Consider the following 22,526-nt stretch of genomic DNA (forward strand, 5'->3'; position numbering starts at 1 on the left):
ACTTTAGAGTAGGACTGACAGAGATGATAGGAAGTATGAGAGCTGAGTGGGACCGTGTGGAAGGGGCCCCCTGTAAAGAAGGCATCCCCTTCACCATGAGTCACACCGGAGCACTCAAAGGGTCCTGTCTTTAATGTGACCTTAGAACCAAAACTTACTCTTACTTTGCCCCAGTGCCTTTCTCTATGATGAGTAATGAGAACTCAGCCAGACTTTCAAGCACAAGAATGACTTTACTATACAGTATGGGAACATCAAGCCAAGACTATTTACAAAATGCCAATTTTACCTATGCAGTGTAGAGACTGAATCCACTTTGCTCCTTAACTCCACTGCCAGGCCAGTCAGGTCCTACCTCTCAGGGCTTAGTGACTGGGAAAGAACAAAGAAAGGCACTTCCTAATTCTGAGTAAGGCAAAGGTCTTGAGGACTGGGCTCTACAGCCTTTGTGTTCAGATTTAAAATAGTATGGTTATTATCCTTGACAGTCTGAATTCCTCAATTCTCCCTCATTCTTAAGCCAAAGTGATTTCTGTAGCCAGCAGCCTGGAGTAGGACACTGGAATTTGGAATCAAGGGTCTGATCTACTCACTTACTAGCTGTAACCTTGAGGAAGTCACTTAAACTCCCTTAGCCTTGCTTTCTTTCCTCATATGAAAAATCCATAACAGAGCCTGCAAAAGCTTAGTTCACAACATCATTTATTACAAGAATCAAATAGAATAACATGTGTGAAAGCACTGTGAGCTCTAAATGGCTCCACACATATAAACAATTATTGGATCAAGTTCGTCATAAAAACCGATTATTAATTCTGCTCTGCTATTCCCTTGTAGAACCCTAGGGTTCTGTACTCATTTTTTTTTTTTTTTTTGCGGTACGCGGGCCTCTCACTGCCGTGGCCTCTCCCGTTGCAGAGCACAGGCTCCGGACACGCAGGCTCAGCGGCCATGGCTCACGGGCCCAGCCACCCCGCGGCACGCGGGATCCTCCCAGACCGGAGCACGAACCCGCGTCCCCTGCATCGGCAGGCGGACTCCCAACAACTGCGCCACCAGGGAAGCCCATGTACTCATTTTTCTCTCTCTCTTTTCCCAGTCATCCTCTATCATTCTGCTTGATTCATCCTTCCCACCATCTCCCTTCCCCTACTCGGGAAACACACACACACAAAACCTATAATTCTTTCACCCATTATTCTAATTCCTGTCAATCAATTGCTTATTCATTGCATATTTACATTTCCAAAATAACTGCATTTACATATAATTTGCTCTTGCCTACACAAAACATGGGTACAGCTAGATACAGCATTTAAGGTGATGTGTCATGTAGGTTTCAATTCAGGAAACAGAAACAACTCTAGGTATTTCAAGCATACAGGGATTAAAAACAAGGGACTATGTGCTTAGGAAATTCTTTGGGAGTACTAAAGAAACTGAAGTTAGGTGCCACCACATGACTCTAGATTTCAAGGGCACACCATGACAGCTGCAGTCCACAGGAAGCTGCCAAACTGCTTCTCAACACCCATGACTTCGGTGACTAGAATTTAGGGACTACTGGATGTGGGTTCTGGCTTCAAACACACATCAACAGTGTTGCTTAGCAGCAAGAGCAGCAGTAAGATGGCTTTCTCATCACTTTTGCCTTCCAAATCTCACACAGGACATCCCCTGGTAGAATGTAATTAGTATCCAGAAGTCTGACTGCCAGAGAGTCTGAGGAATGTTGTTTCTAACTTTTCAGGCCCTAAAGTTCAGGAACAAACATAGAGGGCTTTGAAGATGGATGTCTACTTCCAGCTGACAATAACCTGTTCCAGGGTGTGACTTTATTCCTTCCAGAATGGACAACACAACCGTGGTCTAAAAGAGAGCTTGAGAGGAGAGGGGAAGAACAGGCCCACAGATCTTATAGTTACAGGCCTTACTAATACCTGGTAGGATTTATTTGGTGCAGTCCTTTTCTTAGTTTTTAAGACATCCAATTCAGAATAGGAGTAAAAAATTATGCACAGAGTGGAGCCAGTCATAAGGAAAAATCATTCCACATGTATGAAACCAGTAGTTTTTGAGCCATTGCTATGTGCCAGACTGTGACAGTCACTGGGGTATAACAGCGAACAAGATAGAAGCTGTTCCTGCTCTCATTGAAGTTTGGGGTGAGTTGGGAACTAGCAGTGCCAGGTTGACTACCCAGGTTCAAAGCCTGCCTCCCCCACTTATTAGCTGTGTGAACTTAAACAAGTTACTCGTGTAAGTCTCAGTTTCCTCAGCTGTAATGTATAATCAAAGAACATATTATACTTAACTGAGATTCAGTGAAAATTAAATGGGATAATGAATGCAGAGTGCTAAGCACACTGCCTGGTTCATGCTAGGGTCTGAATAAATGTTGGTGAAGAGTGTGAGCAAATCAAAAGGCAATCACCATGCAGGACACTGTGATAATGCTGTGATACAGAAAAAGCCAGCACCTATGAGGAGAGGCATTAACTCAGACCTACGGGGCTCACAGAAGGCTCAGGAAATAAATTAAGTTGATTTAGGTTTGTATTTGCTGGCTAAGGGAGAGCATGCCACATTTGATGCCTAAAAGTAGTTCACTGTGGCTGGACTAAAGGGAATAGGGTGAAGAGAGGGGGCAGTTAGGAGCCAGATCATGAGGGGACTTGTTAGACTTTTAAGAGTTTGGATAGTATTCTGAGGACTGCGGGAAGCCATTGAAGGATTCAAAGCCAGAGAGTGATACGATTTGATTTATATTTTAGGGAAATATCCCTTTGGCTGGAATACGAAAAATGGCTTAGGGAAGGGAAAGATTACTGGCAAGAAATCCAGCCAGAATTCTTCAGTAATTAAAGAGAGAGAGAAAGGTGGCCTGAAGCTGAAAAGTAGTAGAAAGATACAGAAAAATGGAACAATTCTGGAGATATTTAGGAAGTAATTGGCTGGAAAGTAAGGTATGCGTTTTTTTCCCCCACTATCCCACTATCTTCCCTTTGTCTTGCTTTAATCACTTCTTTTTTTATATAAATTTATTTATTTATTTATTTATTTATTTATTTTTTGGCTGCTTTGGGTCTTCGTTGCTGCGTGCGGGCTGTCTCTAGTTGCGGTGAGCAAGGACTACTCTCCGTTGCAGTGCACGGGCTTCTCATTGTGGTGGCATCTCTTGTTGCAGAGCACGGGCTCTAGGCGCACAGGCTTCAGTAGTTGTGGTATGTGGGCTCAGTAGTTGTGGCTCACGGGCTCTAGAGCGCAGACTCAGTAGTGGCGCATGGGCTTAGTCACTCCGCGGCATGTGAGATCTTCCCGGACCAGGGCTCAAACCCATGTCCCCTACATTGGCAGGCAGATTCTTAACCACTGTGCCACCACAGAAGTCCCCTATTCACTTCTTTACTCATTTAAATTGGGAAACAAAAATTCTTTAACAAACTTATTTTCTTAGGTAACAGATCAGTGCTGTAATAGTGGTCTCCAGATGCAGATACCCCATGCTAGTTATTTAACATAGTGGAGACATTAGTATTGCAAATTTAGGGCCACATGGGAAAAAAAAGATGGAGTGGGGACTGTATTTGCATTTGGCTTTTGCTTTGGTGACCCTCACATTCTGCAGCATAGTTTAGTGATCACCATCCATTCTCTTGTTAGGATAGTCTTTTTTTTTTAAATGAGGTGTAATTGGGAAGTCCTTGGTGATCCAGTGGTTAGGGCTCCACGCTTTCACTGCCGAGGGCCCAGGTTCAATCCCTGATCAGGGAACTAAGATCCCACAGGCCACAAACCATGACCCAAATAATAATAATAATAATAATAATAATAATAATAATAATAATAATGTGTAATTGGCATATAACATTATATTAGGGAATTCCCTGGTGGTCCAGTGGTTAGGACACCCCAGTTCCACTGCAGGGGGCATGGGTTCGATCCCTAGTTGGGAAACTAAGATCCCACAGAAACAAAACAAAACAAACAAACAAAAATGCCAAAAAAAATTATATTAGTTTCAGCTGTACAACATAATGATTTGATTATATGTATGTATTGCAAAATGATCACAATAAGGCTAGTTAACATCTGTCCCCATACATAGTTACAAAAATTTTTTTCTTATGATGAGAACTATTAGGATCTACTCTCTCAGCAACTTTCAAATATGCAGTACAGTACTGTTAACTATAGTTACCATGCTATTCATTATATCCCAGGATAATCTTTTGATCTGAGCTTCTTCTCTAGAGCCATTGTAGAGGTAATAAAAGGTATCATGTCACACCATCTTTATCATTCCTCCTCTAGTTCCTGGCCCTGTTTTTCATGGGGGAGTTTAATTTTGGAGTGTTCAGGGTATTAGAAGTGGAACCCCAACTGCTTTCTACATCTTCTATGTTTGGGAAATGATGGGATTGAAATTCTAGGTTATATCTGACTTAACCAAATTGTGAGGTATTGATGTAATGGAAAAAATATTTTGTATTTTACATCCCCTATCCTTTATTTAATGCTCCCTTGAGCCGAATGTGTTTTCCATTTGGGTGACTTAAAGGAGGGAGGCAGAGATATTCTCAGATGCCATTTCAAGGAGTTATTTTACTTCTTAATCAATTATACTTCTTGCTAAGTCTGTTAGAACTGATTTTTCTGTCTCTTGGGAAAAGAGATCTTTGGTCTCAAGATGAAAGTAATGATTTGTACATGCCCCTCACCCTATTATCTGAAAGAAGTCATGATAAATAAATCAGCAAATATCTGAGTTAGTTGAAGAAATTTGTTATTTTTAATGGTATACAATGCTTATTGGTTATAAAGACCCATGTACTTTTTTTCTTTCACTGTGGTGCCAGCAAAATTGGCATGTTTATAATTGATAATCAGGTTTTAAAATTTGGAAACATCTTTCATTTTTGAAATATGATTAGAATAATTAGAGAAATTATAAGTTTGAGTGAGACTTGGGAGATTTAGAGCTAGAGGAAGGAGGATCTTAATCTTGGGTACATTTTTTTTTTTTTTTAATCTTGGGGACATTTTTCATCCCACAGATGTAAAAATATCTCCTTGGGGGGAAAACGGGAGAATAAGGCCAATCACTTTAGCTGTATCCCTGAAGATGTTTATTTTGAAGAGAAGTGGAGAAAACAAAGGAGAAAGAACTATACAAATGTAGAGAACTGAAGAGAATCCCAAGGAGTCATGGTTTTCTCAGAATAATATTTTTTTCTCAGAATCATTTTTACCAGGAAACATGAAATAAATATTCAATACCTGACTTGATCCCAGGAACTAGGGAGCCACATTTGTGTGTGTGACTTTGTGCATTTCCTATGAAGGATGATCTCTAATATTACTTTGGAACCCAGCTTCATAAACATGGAATAGTTTTACCCTGATTTGTGATGTAAATGGATGATTAATCCGGACTAGGTAAATAGGGAGATAAGTGAGCATACATACCCACACTGCTAGACTTTACATATGCACCTTTCAAATCAGACCCAATAGACACTTAAGCCTGTCCATCAGAATAGATTTTTTTTTTTTTTTTTTTTTTTTTTGCGGTACGCGGGCCTCTCACTGTTGTGGCCTCTCCCGTTGCGGAGCACAGGCTCCGGATGCGCAGGCTCAGTGGCCATGGCTCACGGGCCCAGCCGTTCCACGGCACGCGGGATCCTCCCGGACCGGGACACGAACCCGTGTCCCCTGCATCGGCAGGCGGACTCTCGACCACTGCACCACCAGGGAAGCCCTTGAATAGATTTTTTTTGCAGGGAAGGTTCTGGGTTGGACTGTCTGCCTTGAGCCATTTGGAAACTGAACTGGCTGGAGCAGATTGCAAGGTTTAGGTTGTGGGAGAATGACTCAGGCTCCTTTTCAGCCTAAAGCAATTAACCAGTTGTTGGAAACTTGAAATATTGGACCAAATTATATTACCTAAGTTAAAATAAGCACCCCTGAGGATAGATCACGATATATATTAAGGTACATGTATTATGCAAGGGTTGACATTCCTATTTCTGTATCTTATGGACCAGCCTTGGAATCTTCACTGAGAATAAATTTGTTGTTAGTATGTTTTTTGGTATTTGTTTTCATTGGTTGATATATATTTACACTATCAGCACATTCCCAAAGCCATTACCCTCTAAGGTTGGAACTGCCAGAAACATCCTTGACAAACTCATCAATAGAAACACTGAACACTTAAAAACAGTAGGTATTTTGTATGGAACAACTGTGAAGTTTGACCTAAAGCTGAGGATATGCTTTAAAAAAAAAAACAAAAAACAACTCATTTACTCACACATGGTCTTATTTGATCCATATAGAACCCCTATAAAGCACACATGGCATGTATTATGGTATAGTAGTCCCCACTTATCAATGGGGGATACGTTCCAAGACCCCCAGTGGATGCCTGAAACTGGGGATAGTACCAAATCCTATATATACTATATTTTTCCCTATACATAAAAACCTATAATAAAGTTTAGTTTATAAATTAGGCACAGTAAGAGATTAACAACAATAATAATAACATAGAACAACTACAACAATATACTGTAAAAGTTATGTGAATGTGGTCTGTCTCTCAAAAATTTCTTCTTGTACTCTATCACTCTTCTTGTGATGATGTGAGATAATAAAACATCTACATGATGAGATGAAGTGAGATGAATGACATAGCATTAGGCTACTATTGACATTCTGAGGATTTGTCAGAAGAAGGATCATCTGCTTTGGCTGATCCTGGATCATCCAGCCATGACAATATCTATGGTTAGATGTCAGGAACGGATTATGTTGGTGGTTGGGGTCCCAGGCAAGATGGAGGCAGAGGGTGTGAGATTTCATCATGCTAATCACAATTTAAAAGTTATGAATTGTTTATCTCCAGAATTTTACATTTAATATTTTCAGACCAAGGTTGACCACGCATAACTGAAACCTCAGAAAATGAAACCGAGGATAAGGATGGACTACTGTATTTCCAGTCTTAGCAATAAATGACTTGCCCAAAGACAAACAATTAGCAAATGACAGAACCAAGATTTGCTTTCAATGTTTTTCTATTCCAGTTCCTGAGCCCTCTTTGGGGATACACAAATTAGAGATAAGCACAAATAAAATTACAAGAGACAATTAGAATCACAACCAGTTAATCTAATCTATAGAATTTAAACTGTTACTTAAGACATAACCTACATGACTGAAACATATTTATTGCATTGTGTTACAAATTCACGTTTCATTGTTATTCTCTCAGCACTGGGCTGGTAAAAAAAAGATTTTTGTACTTGATTCATTGGTAAATATTTATTGACCACTGTTCTGTGTGGGAATGTTGAATTGGACTTTTTTCTTTCTTTTCTTTTTATTAAAATTAACTTGTAGAGTTGAGTGAGTGTCCAGTCATTCCAGCAAGTTACACTGAATTTTGTTGACTACTTTTCCATTTTTCCTGGGTAAAGGAGGGAAAACCTGAACACTTGGTATGGCAATTCTCAGTCTGTTCTTCAGACCTCTGCTACAAAGTTCCATTCTCTCATTTATAAAATAGGTATCACTTATTGACCATCTATTATATGCTAGGTGTTCTACATGACTGGTAATCTTCACATCTCTGTGGTTTGGTGGGTATAGTTATCCTCATTTTTATGAATGCAGTTAGTCCAGGTATACCTTGGAGATATTGCAGATTTGGTTCCAGACTACCACAGTAAAGTGAATATTGTAATAAAGTGAGTCACATGAATTTTTTGGTTTCCTAGAGCCTATAAAATTTCTGCTTACACTATACTGTGGTCAATTAAGTTTGAAATAGCATTATGTCTAAAAAAATGTACATACCTTAATTAAAAAATACTTTTTTTGCTAAAAAATGATAACCATCATCTGTGCCTTCAGTGAGTCATAATCATTTGACTGGTGGAGGGTCTTCCCTGGATGTTGATGGCTGCTGACTGATCAGGGTGATGGATGCTGAAGGCTGGGGTAGATGTGACAATTTCTTAAAATAAGACAGCGATGGAGCTTGCTGCATCAGTTGACCCTTCCTTTCACTTGAACACTTAGAGGCCATTCTAGGGTTATTAATTGGCCTAATTTCAATATCACTGTGTCTCAGGAAATAAGGAGGCCCAAGGAGAGGGAGAGAGATGGGGTAACTGCTGGTCAGTAGAGTAGTCAGAACACATTTATCAATTAAGTTTGCCGTCTTATATGGTGTGGTTCATGGTGCTCCAAAACAATTACCGTAGTAACATCAAAGACAACTGATTGCAGATCACCATAATAAATATAATAACAATGAAAAAAGTTTGAAATACTGTGACACAGAGACCCAAAATGATGTTGGAAAAAAATGGTGTAGATATACTTGCTTGACTCAAGGTTGTCACAGACCTTCAATTTGAAAAAATGCAATGTCTGTGAAGCTCAATAAAACAAGGTATGCCTGTATAGCATAGCAGTGAAACAAGATGAAACAGTGGGCTTGGATCAACAGCAGGGCCTTCAACCAAAACTACCAGGGTTTGAATTTGACTCCATACTTACTAGGACCAGTTATTTCATTTCTCTGTTCTCCCTTATGCTCATCTCTAAAATGGAATAAAATTATTTGAACTCATAGAATTATGGTGAGTGTTAAATGAATTAACATCTGTAAATGGCTTATAATGCCTGGGCTTCTACTGATGTTCAGTGAATGTTAGCTACTGTTGCTAATTTGGTGTGCCCCAGGACTGAATCTGAGGGCCTCTTTTCTTCTATGTATATATATATATATATATGTTACTCCTTAGGTGACCTCATTTAATCCTTTGGTTTTAAATATAAAACTATACTGATGACTCCAAACTTTATACTTCCTGCCAAAATGGTACTTTTCAAATGTAAGTCAGCTCATGTAACTTCTCTATTCAGAACCCTCCAGTGACTTCCTATCTCTCCCAGTGAAAAAGCCAAAGCCCTCACCAGGGCCTATGAGGCCCTATTGATCTGTCTTACTTTTCCACTTGCTTTCTTTTCTGCAGCCACATGGGTGTGCTTGTCGAAGACTCTCAAACAGTCTTGCTCCTCAGGCTCTTTGCACTTGCTGTTCTGCCAGGTATGTTCTTCCCCAGATATTCAAATGACACATTCCTTCACTTCTTTCAGGTCCCTGCTCAGATCCCATCCTATCAGAGAGGTCATCCCTGACCACCTTGAATAAAGGAGAATTTCCCTTTCCTTTTCTTCTCATCCAGCTTTATTTTTCATTATGGTATCCGTTACCATTATGTTTATTTTATTTTTTAATGGTCTGTTTTGCCCTCTAGAATGTGAGCTGTATTAAAGCGGGGACTTTGTTTTGTTCACAGCCTCTAAGTATCTGGCACGTGGCAGACACTCAATAAATATTTATTGCCCAGCTAATAAGTGTCAGAGTTTCCTACCCAAGTCGGGCTCCCCTCAACATCTCCTGCTCTTCTGTCCCCCTAATCTGCATCCCCTGTGAGGGAAGATACATCAAATTACAAATATACATCAGTTCTTATGACTTATCTTTAAACTGGAAATTTTATGCATATGAGGATCAATTTGCTGTTCAGCATAATTTAACAAATATTTACTGTACACCAACTACATGCTCTTAAATAAGAAACGATGACCAACCCAGTAAAATAGGTAGAAATTTATCCAAGAATCTTGAAACCCAAAAAAAGTAAATATTTGTACTTGTGGATCTCTAAGTTCAGAATTATTATGTGTACCTAAAACTAATACAATGCATATGTCAATTATATCTCAGTTTTTTGAAAGGCTATTTTAAAAAAATCTCAAATTATTAGGTTTATTTATTGTATCAGAATAGAACATTGGTCATCCCTGAAACTTCCTTTCTCCATCTTTCTCATTCTCAGTCCACTCATTTACTAAACCACATTTCTAGACATTTTCCTAGATTTTTCTTTCCCTCATCCTTCACATCCAATCCATTTGCAAAGACTGTAAACTTTATCTACAAAACTTATCCTGAGACCATTTGCTTCTCATCAGCTTCACCTCTATAAAACCTAGTCCAAGGACAACTGCACCTGCTTAGACTACCAGGAGGATTTCCTAAATGCTTTCCTTACCTTCCGGTTTTCCACCTAGCAGCCAGAGTGATCTTATAAAAATGTAAATTACTTATCACTTCTCTGCCTAAAAGCTTCAGTGGTTTCCTTTCGTTATTCCTCTCTAAGTTATTCCTCTTAGAAAAACATCCAAACCCTACCCTAGCCTACAAGCCCTACTTGATTTGGTCCTAATCACCAGTCCAATCTTCTCTCTTAGCATTTTTCCCATTATTCATGCAGTCTGGTCACACTGGCCTTCTTTCATTTCTAGGAGCACAATGAGCCCTTCCCTGTCCCAGAATACTTGTACTAGCAACTCCTTGTCATTTGGGTCTCAGTTTAAATTTCACCACCCCAGAGAGGTCTTCCCTAACTTCTTCATTTCAAGTGGTCCCCTCTTCTCCATTCACCCTTTATTGTGCCAGAGAGTGAACTGCATTCACTTATTGTGCATTGCACAATTGCCATGTAATATTCCCTTCTATGTTTGTTTATTGTCTATCTCCTTCCAGTAGAATGTAAACTTGATGAAGACAGGGACTTTGCTTTATCAGCAGTGTTTATAACAGAGCCTAACACATAGTGGGCACTCAAGGAACACTTGTTGAATGGGTAAATCTTTGTCTCAATTTTGATAGCTTATGTAAGATCACAATAATTTTCTAGCACAGCTTTAGTAACTCTGTCACATCCATGTTCTCATTGCTTCAACCCACAAAAGGAGCAGTATGCCAGGGGAAGGATTCAGGTTCTCCCTATTTCTTGGCAACCACTAGGTCAACCTCTGGACTCAGTTCAGTAGTTCAAAACCATGAGATAAGGGGGAAAAGACGGGCAGAAATGAATACTCCTGAAATGACCAATTGTCATTTCCCCACTTAAAATTTTGAGGAGAGAAAGAAAACAGTTCTTAAAATCGAACACTTTTGGAGTTGGAAATGTTCAAGAAAGTAGGTGTGGACAGAAAAATGTCAGATTGAGGGAGGAAAACTAATTCAGAAGGAGGTAAGAGAAAGAGCTCACACCATACTGATGGTTGCCTGTCAGTGTGCAGGGTTCTGGGCTTGGGTACCACATCTTGTCTTATAGGTAAACACTAAGGAAGAGAGCGTGATGGGGTGGGGTGGGGGGGAGAGAAAGGGAGGAGAGGGAGACCAGGGCGAGAGGCGTGAAAGAAGCTAGAAGGAAAAGAGGACGGAGCTTAGCAATACAAAAGCAGCCTCGGATCTTGCCGGCGCTGCAAGCGTTAAGGGGAGGCGGGGAGTGACGCGGTTTGCGTCTGGAGCGGCTCCTTGGAGTCCCCAGCATCCACCGCCGGAGCCTCGCCTTCCTTTCTCCCTCTGCAGACGTATCGAGACACAAAAAGAGAGGCGACCCCTGGACCAGCGCGAGGGACCCACCCGCACCATGACCGAGACCACCAAGACCCACGTTATCTTGCTCGCCTGCGGCAGCTTCAATCCCATCACCAAAGGGCACATTCAGATGTTCGGTGAGTCCTCCCGCCCACCCCCGGAGACTGCTTCCGCCTCTCTCCTTTCCCCGGCACCTGTGTTTCCCAGGGCGTCTGACGGTAAGGCGAGTACCCATCTGGAGAGGTGTGCTGGCTGATCCAGCTGGTGGGAGCTCAGCCCCTCTATTCTGGGCTCCTGGGAGGGGACGCAGACTGTGCTTCCGAGGCGTCACTCGCTCGGGCCAGACCCTCCTCGCTGGGGGCCAAGGGGTGGGGGAGGGGAGGGGCCGGAGGGGAGTGTTGGTTCGGGTTGGTGGGAGGTCGAGGTTTGAGAACTGGGGTGCGGTGGTGCGGTGTTTTGGCTACTTGGCCGATGAGGATCGGGATGGGGGCAGAGGTTGGGGCGCGGAGAAGGGAGAAGGGGGTTAGAGATAACGTGCTGTTTGTTTAGGTTGGGCCGAAAGCTCGAAGGAGTTAATGGTGTATATGCTTCAGAGACAAACACACACAACACACCAGGAACAGGGCTGGGCTTCAAGGAGATTCTTTTATGGTTTGGCTGCTGGTTCGGGGCGGCCCAGGGCAAATGTTTGAGGGTTGTGGACAGTGGATTGCGCGCGCGAGGTGGATGGCTTAGTGAATGTGGAGGTGGGGAGCAGGGGGCGGGGGCCTGGGCTTGACTGCCGGGACCCGCCGCCTAGGAAGGGGAGGGGGCGGGGCGGTTGCTGCGGGCTGCCCTTTGCGAGTCGGTGTTGAAGGATGGGGCCCAAGTTGGCTGAGGCTCTGCCCAGGTTGGCGATGGCTCCCACAAGGTTTGAGGCGTGCGAGTGTATGTATGACTCTGTGTGTGTGTGTGTGTGTGTGTGTGTGTGTGTTTGGGGGCTGGGCGGGGCAAGGGCGCATCATCGCGCGTTTTTTTCAAGGAGGCTTTGTGGCGAAGAGAGAGGCCGAGTGAACGGGGGCTCCTGGCTGCTGGTTGGGATTGAGAAGTGGCAAGGGAAAGGTGATCGTTGCCTGCCGGAGATCTCGGGCCACCGGTGGGTAAACGGCGGGGCTTCGCTGCTGCTCCAGGAGGACCCAAAGGCGCGGGGGCTTGCGCGTTTAGACCCTGAGGGAGGCACGCGGAGGTCACTTTTGAAGCAGGAATTGAGGAGAAGTTAGCAGTCGGGATGCTTTTCTTCTGGCAATGAGAGAAACGAGAAGAGGAAAGCGAGTGGACTAGGGATGGATGAGTGAAGGGTGGGAGGCCTTGAGCCGGCCGGCCAGCGAGGCGCTATCCAGAGACAGCGGTGCTGAAATGCAGGGCGAGCTGGAGCCGGCTGCGGGCACACGTGTTTACCCGGAGCCTGAGGATTGCGTGGGCCCTCCTAGGGCTGTTTAGTGAAAGCCACATCATATCGGTAAAGACTGGGAGAGGTGGCTTAGAATAAACATATTCCTCTCTTAAACCTAAAAGGTGAGTTGAACTGGGCACCCTTATTAAAAACCTCATGGAAAGACTATACTCTGAGCAGAGTGCAGATCAGATAGGCACATTTATAGGATCCAAGGAGGGTGACTGAGGTAGCCATCCCTTCCTCACCATACTTCCGCTTTTAAAAGTGTTGTGTCAGGAGCTGGTGCCAACTTACCTATTAAATAAAGACTTTTGTTCAAGCATCAAAGTAGACTAGAGCATCTCATCAGCCTTCCTAGGGAATATCAGTGCCCTGAAAACTCTCCTTTCACTTTCTTTTGATTCTGGTGTCTTCACCCCGTCCTTCTTTTCTTCTCTGTCTGTATTTCCTCTAGCCATTTTATGTGGCTGTACTTTATTCCTCTCAGTTGCCCAGACAGGGAGGGACTTTCCTCTGGAACTCCTTGGCTCTAGTAATCTTTAGTGGGCCAGCAGGTACACCTCCTTTCTTCCTGGGACTAAAGATGTACTTAATTCTACTTGTTTTGGATTGCAGGAGGGGTAGATTTAGATTGAGAACCAGGGATTTTGTCTTGCAGCTAAAGAGAGTTTAGTAATAGTGATAAAGGCTTTTGTTAAGTTGATGCTGACCTGCCAGTTCTCCACGAGTTTAGAGGAGAGAGTATATGGAAATAGGTATGGATTACAGCAGGGAGGTTTAGACATAGAATAGGTGAAAGGAGACTTTGACAGTAGTGACTTTTGCTTGTTATTGGAACCGAAGAAGAAAGAATATCAACAAAGACTTTTGAGTGTCCATGAGTTATGTGTAATCCAGAGAGCAACATGGAAAGAGGATACGGTATGCTCACTGTGGCTTTAAGGAGCTTATAACCTAATGAAGGATTTAGCACATATACATTGAAAAGGAAACAGGAACAAGAACACAAAATACATATTAAACAATTTTTTTTTGTAGAATCTCTTATGGGAATCTTTGAGCTAGTGATAAGTTTTGTAATTTATTTTTGTAGAGCAGCTTCTGATTTACAAAGCATTTTCCTCGTGTATGTCACTTACTCTTAATAAGAAGCCTACAAGAAAGGCATCATTATCTCCATTTTACAAATGAGAAACTGATGTTCAGAGGCTAAGTGGCTTTCTTAAGTGGCTTAAGTGATATGGAGCGTGGGTGGCAGAATTGAGACTGGAACCCCACATTTCTGATTCCTCTTGAATAGGCCTTTGCACTGTACCAAAAGCAGAAAGAACTGCTCACTAGTCTTCTGACTGAATAATTCCATGAACTCTATTTCCTTCAAACATATACTAACAGAGATTAGAATTCAATTGCCATCAACTAAATGAGATTCCTAAATATGCATTTCCTTAAGAACTCTTTCCCATCTCTAAAGAAACCAGGCATCCATGAACTATTTTCTCCTTTTAAATGGCTTTAAAATTTTTTTCCCCAACAATACAGAAATAATTAATACAATAAAATTATCAAACTTTAAAAAGATGCCTGCAATTTGTAATAGAAAAAAAGTATAAAGATGCAAACAGGACTTTGAAGTTAGACACCTTTAATAGAGCTTCTATATTTTGAAATACAATTGCTTACCAAAGAAAAAAGAGACTATAAACAAAACAAAACAAAAAAGTGTCATTCAGAACTAAAAACCCAGTCTTCGTCTCTGTAAAGTAGTACTTGTACAGTTCTCATCATTTGTAAAATATTGTAGAATGAGCTTGTCTTTTTATTCTGAAAGGGGAGTTGATATTATTCCTATTTGTGGCTATGGGAACATATAAGAAAAAATTAATATTTAAAAAATTTATTTATTTATTTATTTATTTATTTTTGGCTGTGTTGGCTCTTAGTTGCTACCTGTGGGCTCTTTGTTTTGGCATGTGGGCTTCTCTCTAGTTGTGACACGCGGGCTCCAGAGCCCATGGGCTCTGTAGTTTGCGGCCCGGCCCGCGGGCTTAGTTGCCCTGCGGCATGTGGGATCTTAGTTCCTGACCAGGGATCAAACCCGCATCCCCTGCATTGGAAGGCGGATTCTTTACCACTGGACCACCAGGGAACTCCCCCCAAAATTAATATTTGTGATAGAGGTATTTGACACCTATATACTTAACTGTGACTAAAATGTTTTCAGGACTTCCCTGGTGGCGCAGTGGTTAAGAATCTGCCTGCCAATGCAGGGGACACGGTTTTGATCCCTGGTCCGGGAAGATCCCACATGCCAAGAACCAACTAAGCCCCTGCACCACAACTATTGGGCCTGCACTCTAGGGCCCATGTGCTGCAACTACTGAGCCCACAGGCTGCAACTACTGAAACCCACACGCCTAGAGCCCGTGCTCTGCAACAAGAGAAGCCACCCCAATGAGAGGCCCACGCACAGCAACAAAGACCCAACGCAGCCAAAAAATAAATAAAATTTAAAAGTAAAATAAAAAATAAAATGTTTTCAGGGATGAGTAAAAGTTTTTGGCAAAGCAGACCCATAAACCAACTGTGTTTTATTTCATGTCCGCCTTATTACATACAAAGATAACATGAGGCTAGAATGTTTGTTTGTTTTTTTACATGTAAGTTCGTAGTTATTAAGCATGTAGAGATTATATTTCAGTACAACTTTCTTTGCATTTGTATTGCCAATATTTATCAATAAATATGCCACTGGTAGATCTGATAGTAAGTTTAAACAGGAAAGTAAGAAAGGTCTGATCAGATTAACTTCTCCATAAAAAATAAAGGAATTGAGGGACTTGATCACGGCAGAAATGTGTCCTGTTTTTTGATGATTCCAAAGTAACTGGATTTCCCAGTTTTTCTACTTCGAAATATTTTTGGTTTGAACAATTGGGTTTTTTTGAAAAACAATTGGGTTTTTTGAAAAGAGACATAATCTAATTCTGTTTCTCTTAAAATGTACTGAAGATGGCTTTCTACTTGTGAAATTGGAATTGCAGCTCCTATTGCTACAACTAGAAATCATAAGAAAAATGAATTTGTGTTTCTACCAATATGTAGAGAACAGTCTAAAACTGAGAAACTGTTTAGTATGCTTGAAATGCATATTTTAAAAAGCTCATTAAGTAGTGTGGTACTTACACTTTTGCACCACTATCTCATTTGATTCTACCCTGTAACCTAAACGGGGTGATATTATCATCACCCTTTTACAAACAACAAAGCAGAGGTACAAGTAAGAGTAAGTCATTTGGTACAGTCATAAGCAAAAGTCAGAATAGAACTAGTTTCCTGATATCCAGGCTGTCTCTCACCAAAGATTTTTTTTTACTCCTTTAATTGCAACAGAATTTATGAAAGAAAGAGCCACTGAACTTAGTTATTAACAAAGGGTAGTGAGATGGGGCTTCCCTGGTGACGCAGTGGTTAAGACTCCGCCTGCCAATGCAGTGGACACAGGTTCGAACCCTGATCCAGGAAGATCCCACATGCCGTGGAGCAACAAAGCCCGTGTGCCACAACTACTGAGCCTGCGCTCTAGAGCCTGCAAGCCACAACTACTGAGCCCGCGGGCCTAGAGCCTGTGCTCTGCAACAAGAGAAGCCACCGTAATGAGAAGCCCGTGCACCACGACAAAGAGTAGCCCCCGCTCACTGCAACAGAGAAAGCCTGCGTGCAGCAACAAAGACCCAGTGCAGCCAAATATATATATATGAATGAATAAAATTTTTTAAAAAAGGGTAGTGAGAACTTTATAAATTGTTTTCCTTTGTGACACAGGCCACCAACAAAATATATTCAATAAAGATACCTGTTCCCAATATCTTATGCTTATAACAAGGAAAAGCTATTTCTTTTCTTAGTACTCATATATTTTCCATTTAACTGTGCCGCTAGAACATTTCTTCCACCACTCCCCCTGCCTCCTCCTCCTCCTCCTCCTCCACTCTTCTGTTACCACAACTAGCTCCTACTCATCTTTCAGATTTTAGCTTCAACAGTACTTCCTCAGGGAACCTCCAATGACTCCTCAATTAAGTATGGTTACCCTTACTGACATTTGACATTTGATCCCACATCACCTTATACTTTCCATACCATAACTCTAATCTCATTCTGTGTTTCATGACTATTTGCCATGCTAGACAGTAAGATTTATTAAGACAGAAACCATGCCTGGTTTAATCATTGATTTACTTCCTAGTACCTAGCATGGAGTAAGCTCTCCATAATAGTGTAATATAATAATAATTGCAAATAAAGAGTCTTTGCTTCATAATAGTTGCTGAATAAATAAAAAATAAATGAATGTCGCTCCAGGTGGAGGAATCAACCATGCATAAAGGGCTGGGGTGATGAGACAGAGAGCCATGACATATTAGAACAAAAGAAAGTTCAGGATGACTCAAGGAGGAGGGGATTGAGAAATAAGACTGGGAAGTTAGATGGAAATCTGATCAATTATGAAGGCTTGTAAGTCATATTAAAGAATTTAGATTTTATCCCAATGGCAGTGACAAAATATTGCATTTTTTTAAGTAAAGGGATGTCATAATCATATTGTTAAGATTATGATTTAATTGAATTTTGAACGTAAACTGGTGAAGGGCAAGGATGGAGATGTAGTGAACAGATGGGCACCGATTTCAGCAAACAGAGTTCAAGTCAGAGAAGACTGTCACCTTGCTCAGGTTGGTGGCATTTGGGATGGAGAATGAGTGTATTTGAAAATATTTAGGAGGGAAAAGAGATCCTTATTTGGTGATTTGATGGGTGGGTGATGGCAAAGTAGTCCAGGGTAACTGGCAGGTTTCCATCCAAAGTGGATGAATAGAGAACATTGGAAGAGAAGCAGGTTTGGGTTTGGTGGGGAAAGTGAAGCTTCATACTTCTTACTCTAAGATTTTGGAAATAATGTATTCTAACCAAGTACTAATGCAAAAGAAGGAAATACCTAAATTCAAAGTCTCTTTGTAACCTGGGACATCTGAAACTTCTAATGAAAGCTCCTAGTAGGTTTTATTTGGATTATTCAAAACTCTTCATGCAAGAAATATATTGAAATTCATTAACATTATGGAAATAAAAAGATAAAGAATTTGCCAGCTTTTTTATAAACTATGAGGTGGGAGAAAATCAAGGTCCTAAAGTTGACTCTTTTATAATGTTGAGGATGTGAGATTGGAAACAGTTGATGCAGTTCAAAAGAACATTCCAGAACTTCCCCATCACTATGATGATGGCTGTAATAATATATTTAAGTGGACGCTTGGGAATTCTAATTCACTGATAAGTTGAATGTCCTCTAATGGAAACTCATGGATCACTCATGGTAGTTTCAAACTGGCGAGAGCTCTGTCTGCTAATGACGTGAGAATAATGGCTGAAAAAGAAAATTTAGATATTTTTGTCCACATGAACAGGTAGTTTGATTTACTTTCTCCTGCTGAATTGATTGACTGAGCCCCACGTGGACACAATTATGCTAATTATGATAGGCAACTCTCCCATCTAGAATGCATCCCAAACCAATGAACAGGATATAACCGAGAAGGCTGATGTACTATGAATTTTGAAATGAAGAAATATTAATTTTCAGATTCTCTTCTCTTTTTGTTTTCCTTGATCTTATTCTACATATCCAACCCTTTATGCTTAGAACTATCAGAATTAAGAGGTTCATATGACTTTTAAGAAATAGTTCAGATTACTGCTCAGTAGGAACCTCCTTTAAAATGTTATGAGTCTCAAGAGAAACACTTCTACACAAATTTCCAGTTTTAGACCAAGTCAAATGAACAGCCTAAAATGCAGAGGCAAACTAAACTAAAAACATAACCAGCAAACCCTCAGGTCTGGATCTCTCTCTGTTTCAGGGAGATCCTCGGACGAGAGGAAAATGCAAAACTAGACGGATAATCTATATTTTCTGTTATTTTTCTATTAATCGGTAATAGTTGTGAAAGTACTCTATGCAGGACTGGGAAAGAGAATGAAAACCCTGTTTTGAAAGTGTTTCTTTAAAAAGATTCAAATCTAAATTTTATAATATCATTGTCCTCTCAGCCACCAATACAGTGTTGTATATGTAGTGGGTGCTTAATCAATATTTAATGATACTATGAAATACACACTTTCCAGTAGAGTTCTTGTTCATTTCTTTTTTTTTTTTTTCAGTAGAGTTCTCGTTCATTTCTAAAGAGTTTTCAGATCACCCTGACTTGCTCAAGAAAGATTTCTAAGGGCACAAAAGAATGCATTAAATAGTTTTTAAACACCAGTTTAAAAAACAAAACAAAACACTCAACACACAAAATTTTGGTTAAACAAAGGCATTTAAAATAATTCTTAAGGATCTGATCTAACAAACTAAGAACTGGGATACAGGAATGCATTTTATAGAGAATTATACAACTTTATTTACGGATGTGTTCCATATCTCAATATATGTAAATGCAGCATCAGTTTAAAAAGAACAAAGTTTTCCATTACCAGAGGTTTTCCAATCATAAGCATTCAAATGCATGGAACACAGTTGTTTTTTTTAAAGAAAAATACAGTTTGGCAGAGAGCCTCAGAAGTGTTTTAGCCTAAAAAAGATGTTTGGTGGCTTAGGTGTAACTAAGGCCATCCTCCCGGCTTTGGCTCCCTCCTCCTTTTGTACAATATCTCTATGATTTATGAACTCTGCAGCAAAAGCAAATATTATAAACGCTACCAGCATCATCACCTTCCCCATGATCATTTTAATAATGGAGTTAACCTTACTTGAGCTTCTTTAACATCTACTACCATTAAACTGTTTTCCACTAAATCTATGGCATAATTCTCTTTAGTTCTGAACAAGTGAGCCAACAAGGAAAATTCTTGTAATTTGGGGGATAAGGGAGTAAGAGGAGGAGGCAGAAAATGAGCAAGACTCAGAGGCTAACCCCAGGAAGCAGTAGCAGCTAAATAGCACTCTTTCTCTGCTCTCTCTCCTGCATCATGTTGCCTCCACGTGGGTCACTATGCTGCTACATATTGACCTCACTTAATACTTACCAGACAGTAGGAGGGTGAGTGAAGTATAGCCCCTAGATAAGGCTAAATGCTTATAGTTTTTCTCTTGTTCCAGTTGCTTAGGCTGAAAACCTTGGACTAATGCTTGATCCTTCTCTCTTTGCACATCCCATCTATGGCAGCAAATGTTTTTGGATCTATCTTCAAAATAAAACTAGGACCAGTCACTTTTTCCCATCTACAGCCCTGATGTAAGCCACTGTTACAGTTCATTTACATCATTGCAATAGCCTCTTAACTGATCTCTCTGCTTCTACCCTTGGCCCAATACTAAATTCTCAATAAAATAGCTGAGTGATCCTTTTAAAATGTAAGTCAGATGTGCGTCAGATCATGTTGCTCCTTTGCTCAAAATCCTCCAATGGTTCCCTATTTCATTCAGGGTCAAAGTCATTTTAATGACCTACAAAGGCCTCCATGATCTGCCACCTTTCCCCCTCCTCCCCCTACCTCATCACACCTCTTTCCAACCTCATTCTTAGCCAACTTCACTGACCTCCTTGTCTTGGCCTTAGAGTCTGCACTGAATGTTCTTGCTGCCTGGAATGCCCTTCCCCCATATATCCCCATGTCTAATTGACTCTCTAAGTCTTTGTCCAAATTCAACCTTCTCACTGTCTACTTGGCAGGTCCTACTCCCCTGATCACATAGTTTAAAATCACAGCTCACACACTCCCAGTCCCCCTTGTCATGCTCTACTTATATCTTTTCCCCTTACCTTTTATCCCCTTTTAACAAAGCATGTTATTTATCTGTTACATTGATTGTTTAATGTCTGTCTCCCCAACTAGAATGTGAGCTCTTCGATGGCAGGGATCTTTGTTTACTCTGCTCACTGACATTTCTCATGCTCCTAGAAGAGTTCCTGGCACATAGTAAGTGCTCAATAAATGTCTGTTGAATGAGTGAATGAATGAAATGTTAGAATTACCTACCACCCTGACCTTAAGTCTAGATTCTTTCTGTGGCAGGAAGGGTAGAGTCTTAAGAGGACTCAGTGGGCGTTAATTAATTCATTCAGCAAATGTTTATTGAGTTACGAATGTGCCTCTGGCACCATGCTAAGCCTCAGGGATATGAAAATTAAAGGCATTCCTTCTTATGCCTCAGGGAGATCATCTTCTGTAGAGGAGATAAACTACACATAGCAGTTCAGGTCATAGTGCTATAAAAAGAGGGAAGGATGACGTACAGTGAGAACATAGAAGAAAAAAGTGATCGCTCTAGACATGGTGGGAGGATCATCAGGGCATTTATTAGTGAGAATGAGCTTGAAGGTAGGAGCTGCCCAGTGGACAGGATGGAGAATGGCACTCTGGGCTGAGAGCTGGGTACGTGTAAAGGCCCCAAACATCATGGCACATTAAGGGATCTCCAGGGAGCTTGTTAGATGACTGGAGTGCAGACGGGGACAGGAAAGGGCAGGAGACCAGAGAGCCAGAAAACAGGTTTTGGCAGGGGTGGAGGGTAGGCACCAAAGAGTTTAGACTTTACTCAGCCCTTTTAGTGATGGGCAGAGGAGTGCATTCCAGATGTGGGACCTACATCCCAAATGTCAGTGTTCCCTTTATTAGGGCTCTGACACCATGATTTTATCTAAATATTTTAAAGCTATTATTTCTGTATCACTTTTCTAAACATGGAGGGCTTTTTTCCCCCATGATTTTAAAATTTTATTTATTTATTTATTATTTATCTATCTATTTATTTATTTATTTATTACTTTCTGAAATGGAACCATTTGTCCATTCTACTGAAGGAATAAATAAGTGGGGAATTATACTGCTGTACAAGCCACCTAAGCAAATAAACAACCAACCAGCCACCTCTCTCATTGGAAGTTGTTCTCACCTAGGTTCTAAATGGAGCCCTTCTGCACTTCAATGGGATTGTTACAGGAAGCGGGACCCCTTCGAGGGCCCGAGGGTGGGCTCTTGTCTAACACTCAGAAAGACACATGTGTGTGTCTGTGTGTCTGCTGACAAAGCAAGAGACTCTATCGGGAAGGGGTGCCTGGGCGGAGAGCATCAGGGTAAGGGAACCCAGGAGAACTGCTCTGCCACGTGGCTCGCAGTCTCAGGTTTTATGATAATGGGGTTAGTTTCTGGGTTGTCTCTGGCCAATCGTTCTGACTTAGAGTCCTTCCTGGTGGCATGTGCATTGCTCAGCCAAGATGGATTCCAGCAAGAAGGATCCTGGGAGGTTGGTAGGACATATGGACTGGCATCTCCTCTCTTCTTTTAATCTTTCCCCAGTTCTTCTGGTTGGTGGTAGGTTGTTAGTTCCGCCTCATTCTTTAACAGGACCTCCTGTTGTAAGATAACTCATGCATGTGGTTACTATGATGCCAGGCCAGGGCGGGCGGTTTTGGTCAGTAGTTCCCCTAACAGTATGGCACCTCATTGTTGTTAGAGTATTTTCAGATTTGGTGAACTCAGTTCACCCTAGTGTGATCTTCCTTGATTTTTAAGCATTTGTATCATGTGCCTGTTCTCTTTCCCCTAGGCTTA

The 22,526-nt window shown here is 41.2% G+C and overlaps 1 protein-coding gene across 2 annotated transcripts in view; it reads left to right on the forward strand.

The window, feature by feature from the left end:
- NMNAT2 (nicotinamide nucleotide adenylyltransferase 2) overlaps positions 1–22,526 on the forward strand; it is a 208,085-nt gene that overhangs the window by 30,800 nt on the left and 154,759 nt on the right. The window contains exons 1-2 of one of the 2 annotated variants that reach the window (XM_082616076.1): positions 1,902–1,943; positions 11,465–11,610. In XM_082616076.1, the coding sequence (XP_082472202.1) occupies positions 11,526–11,610 (85 nt within the window). In that variant the 5' untranslated portion in view covers positions 1,902–1,943; positions 11,465–11,525. Of the gene's footprint in view, positions 1–1,901; positions 1,944–11,464; positions 11,611–22,526 lie in introns of those variants that run through there. The other variant, XM_082616077.1, reaches the window with a different exon arrangement.

This window comes from Mesoplodon mirus (genome assembly GCF_964341445.2).
Source record: "Mesoplodon mirus genome assembly, chromosome: 3".
NCBI classification, from domain to species: Eukaryota; Metazoa; Chordata; class Mammalia; order Artiodactyla; family Ziphiidae; genus Mesoplodon; species Mesoplodon mirus.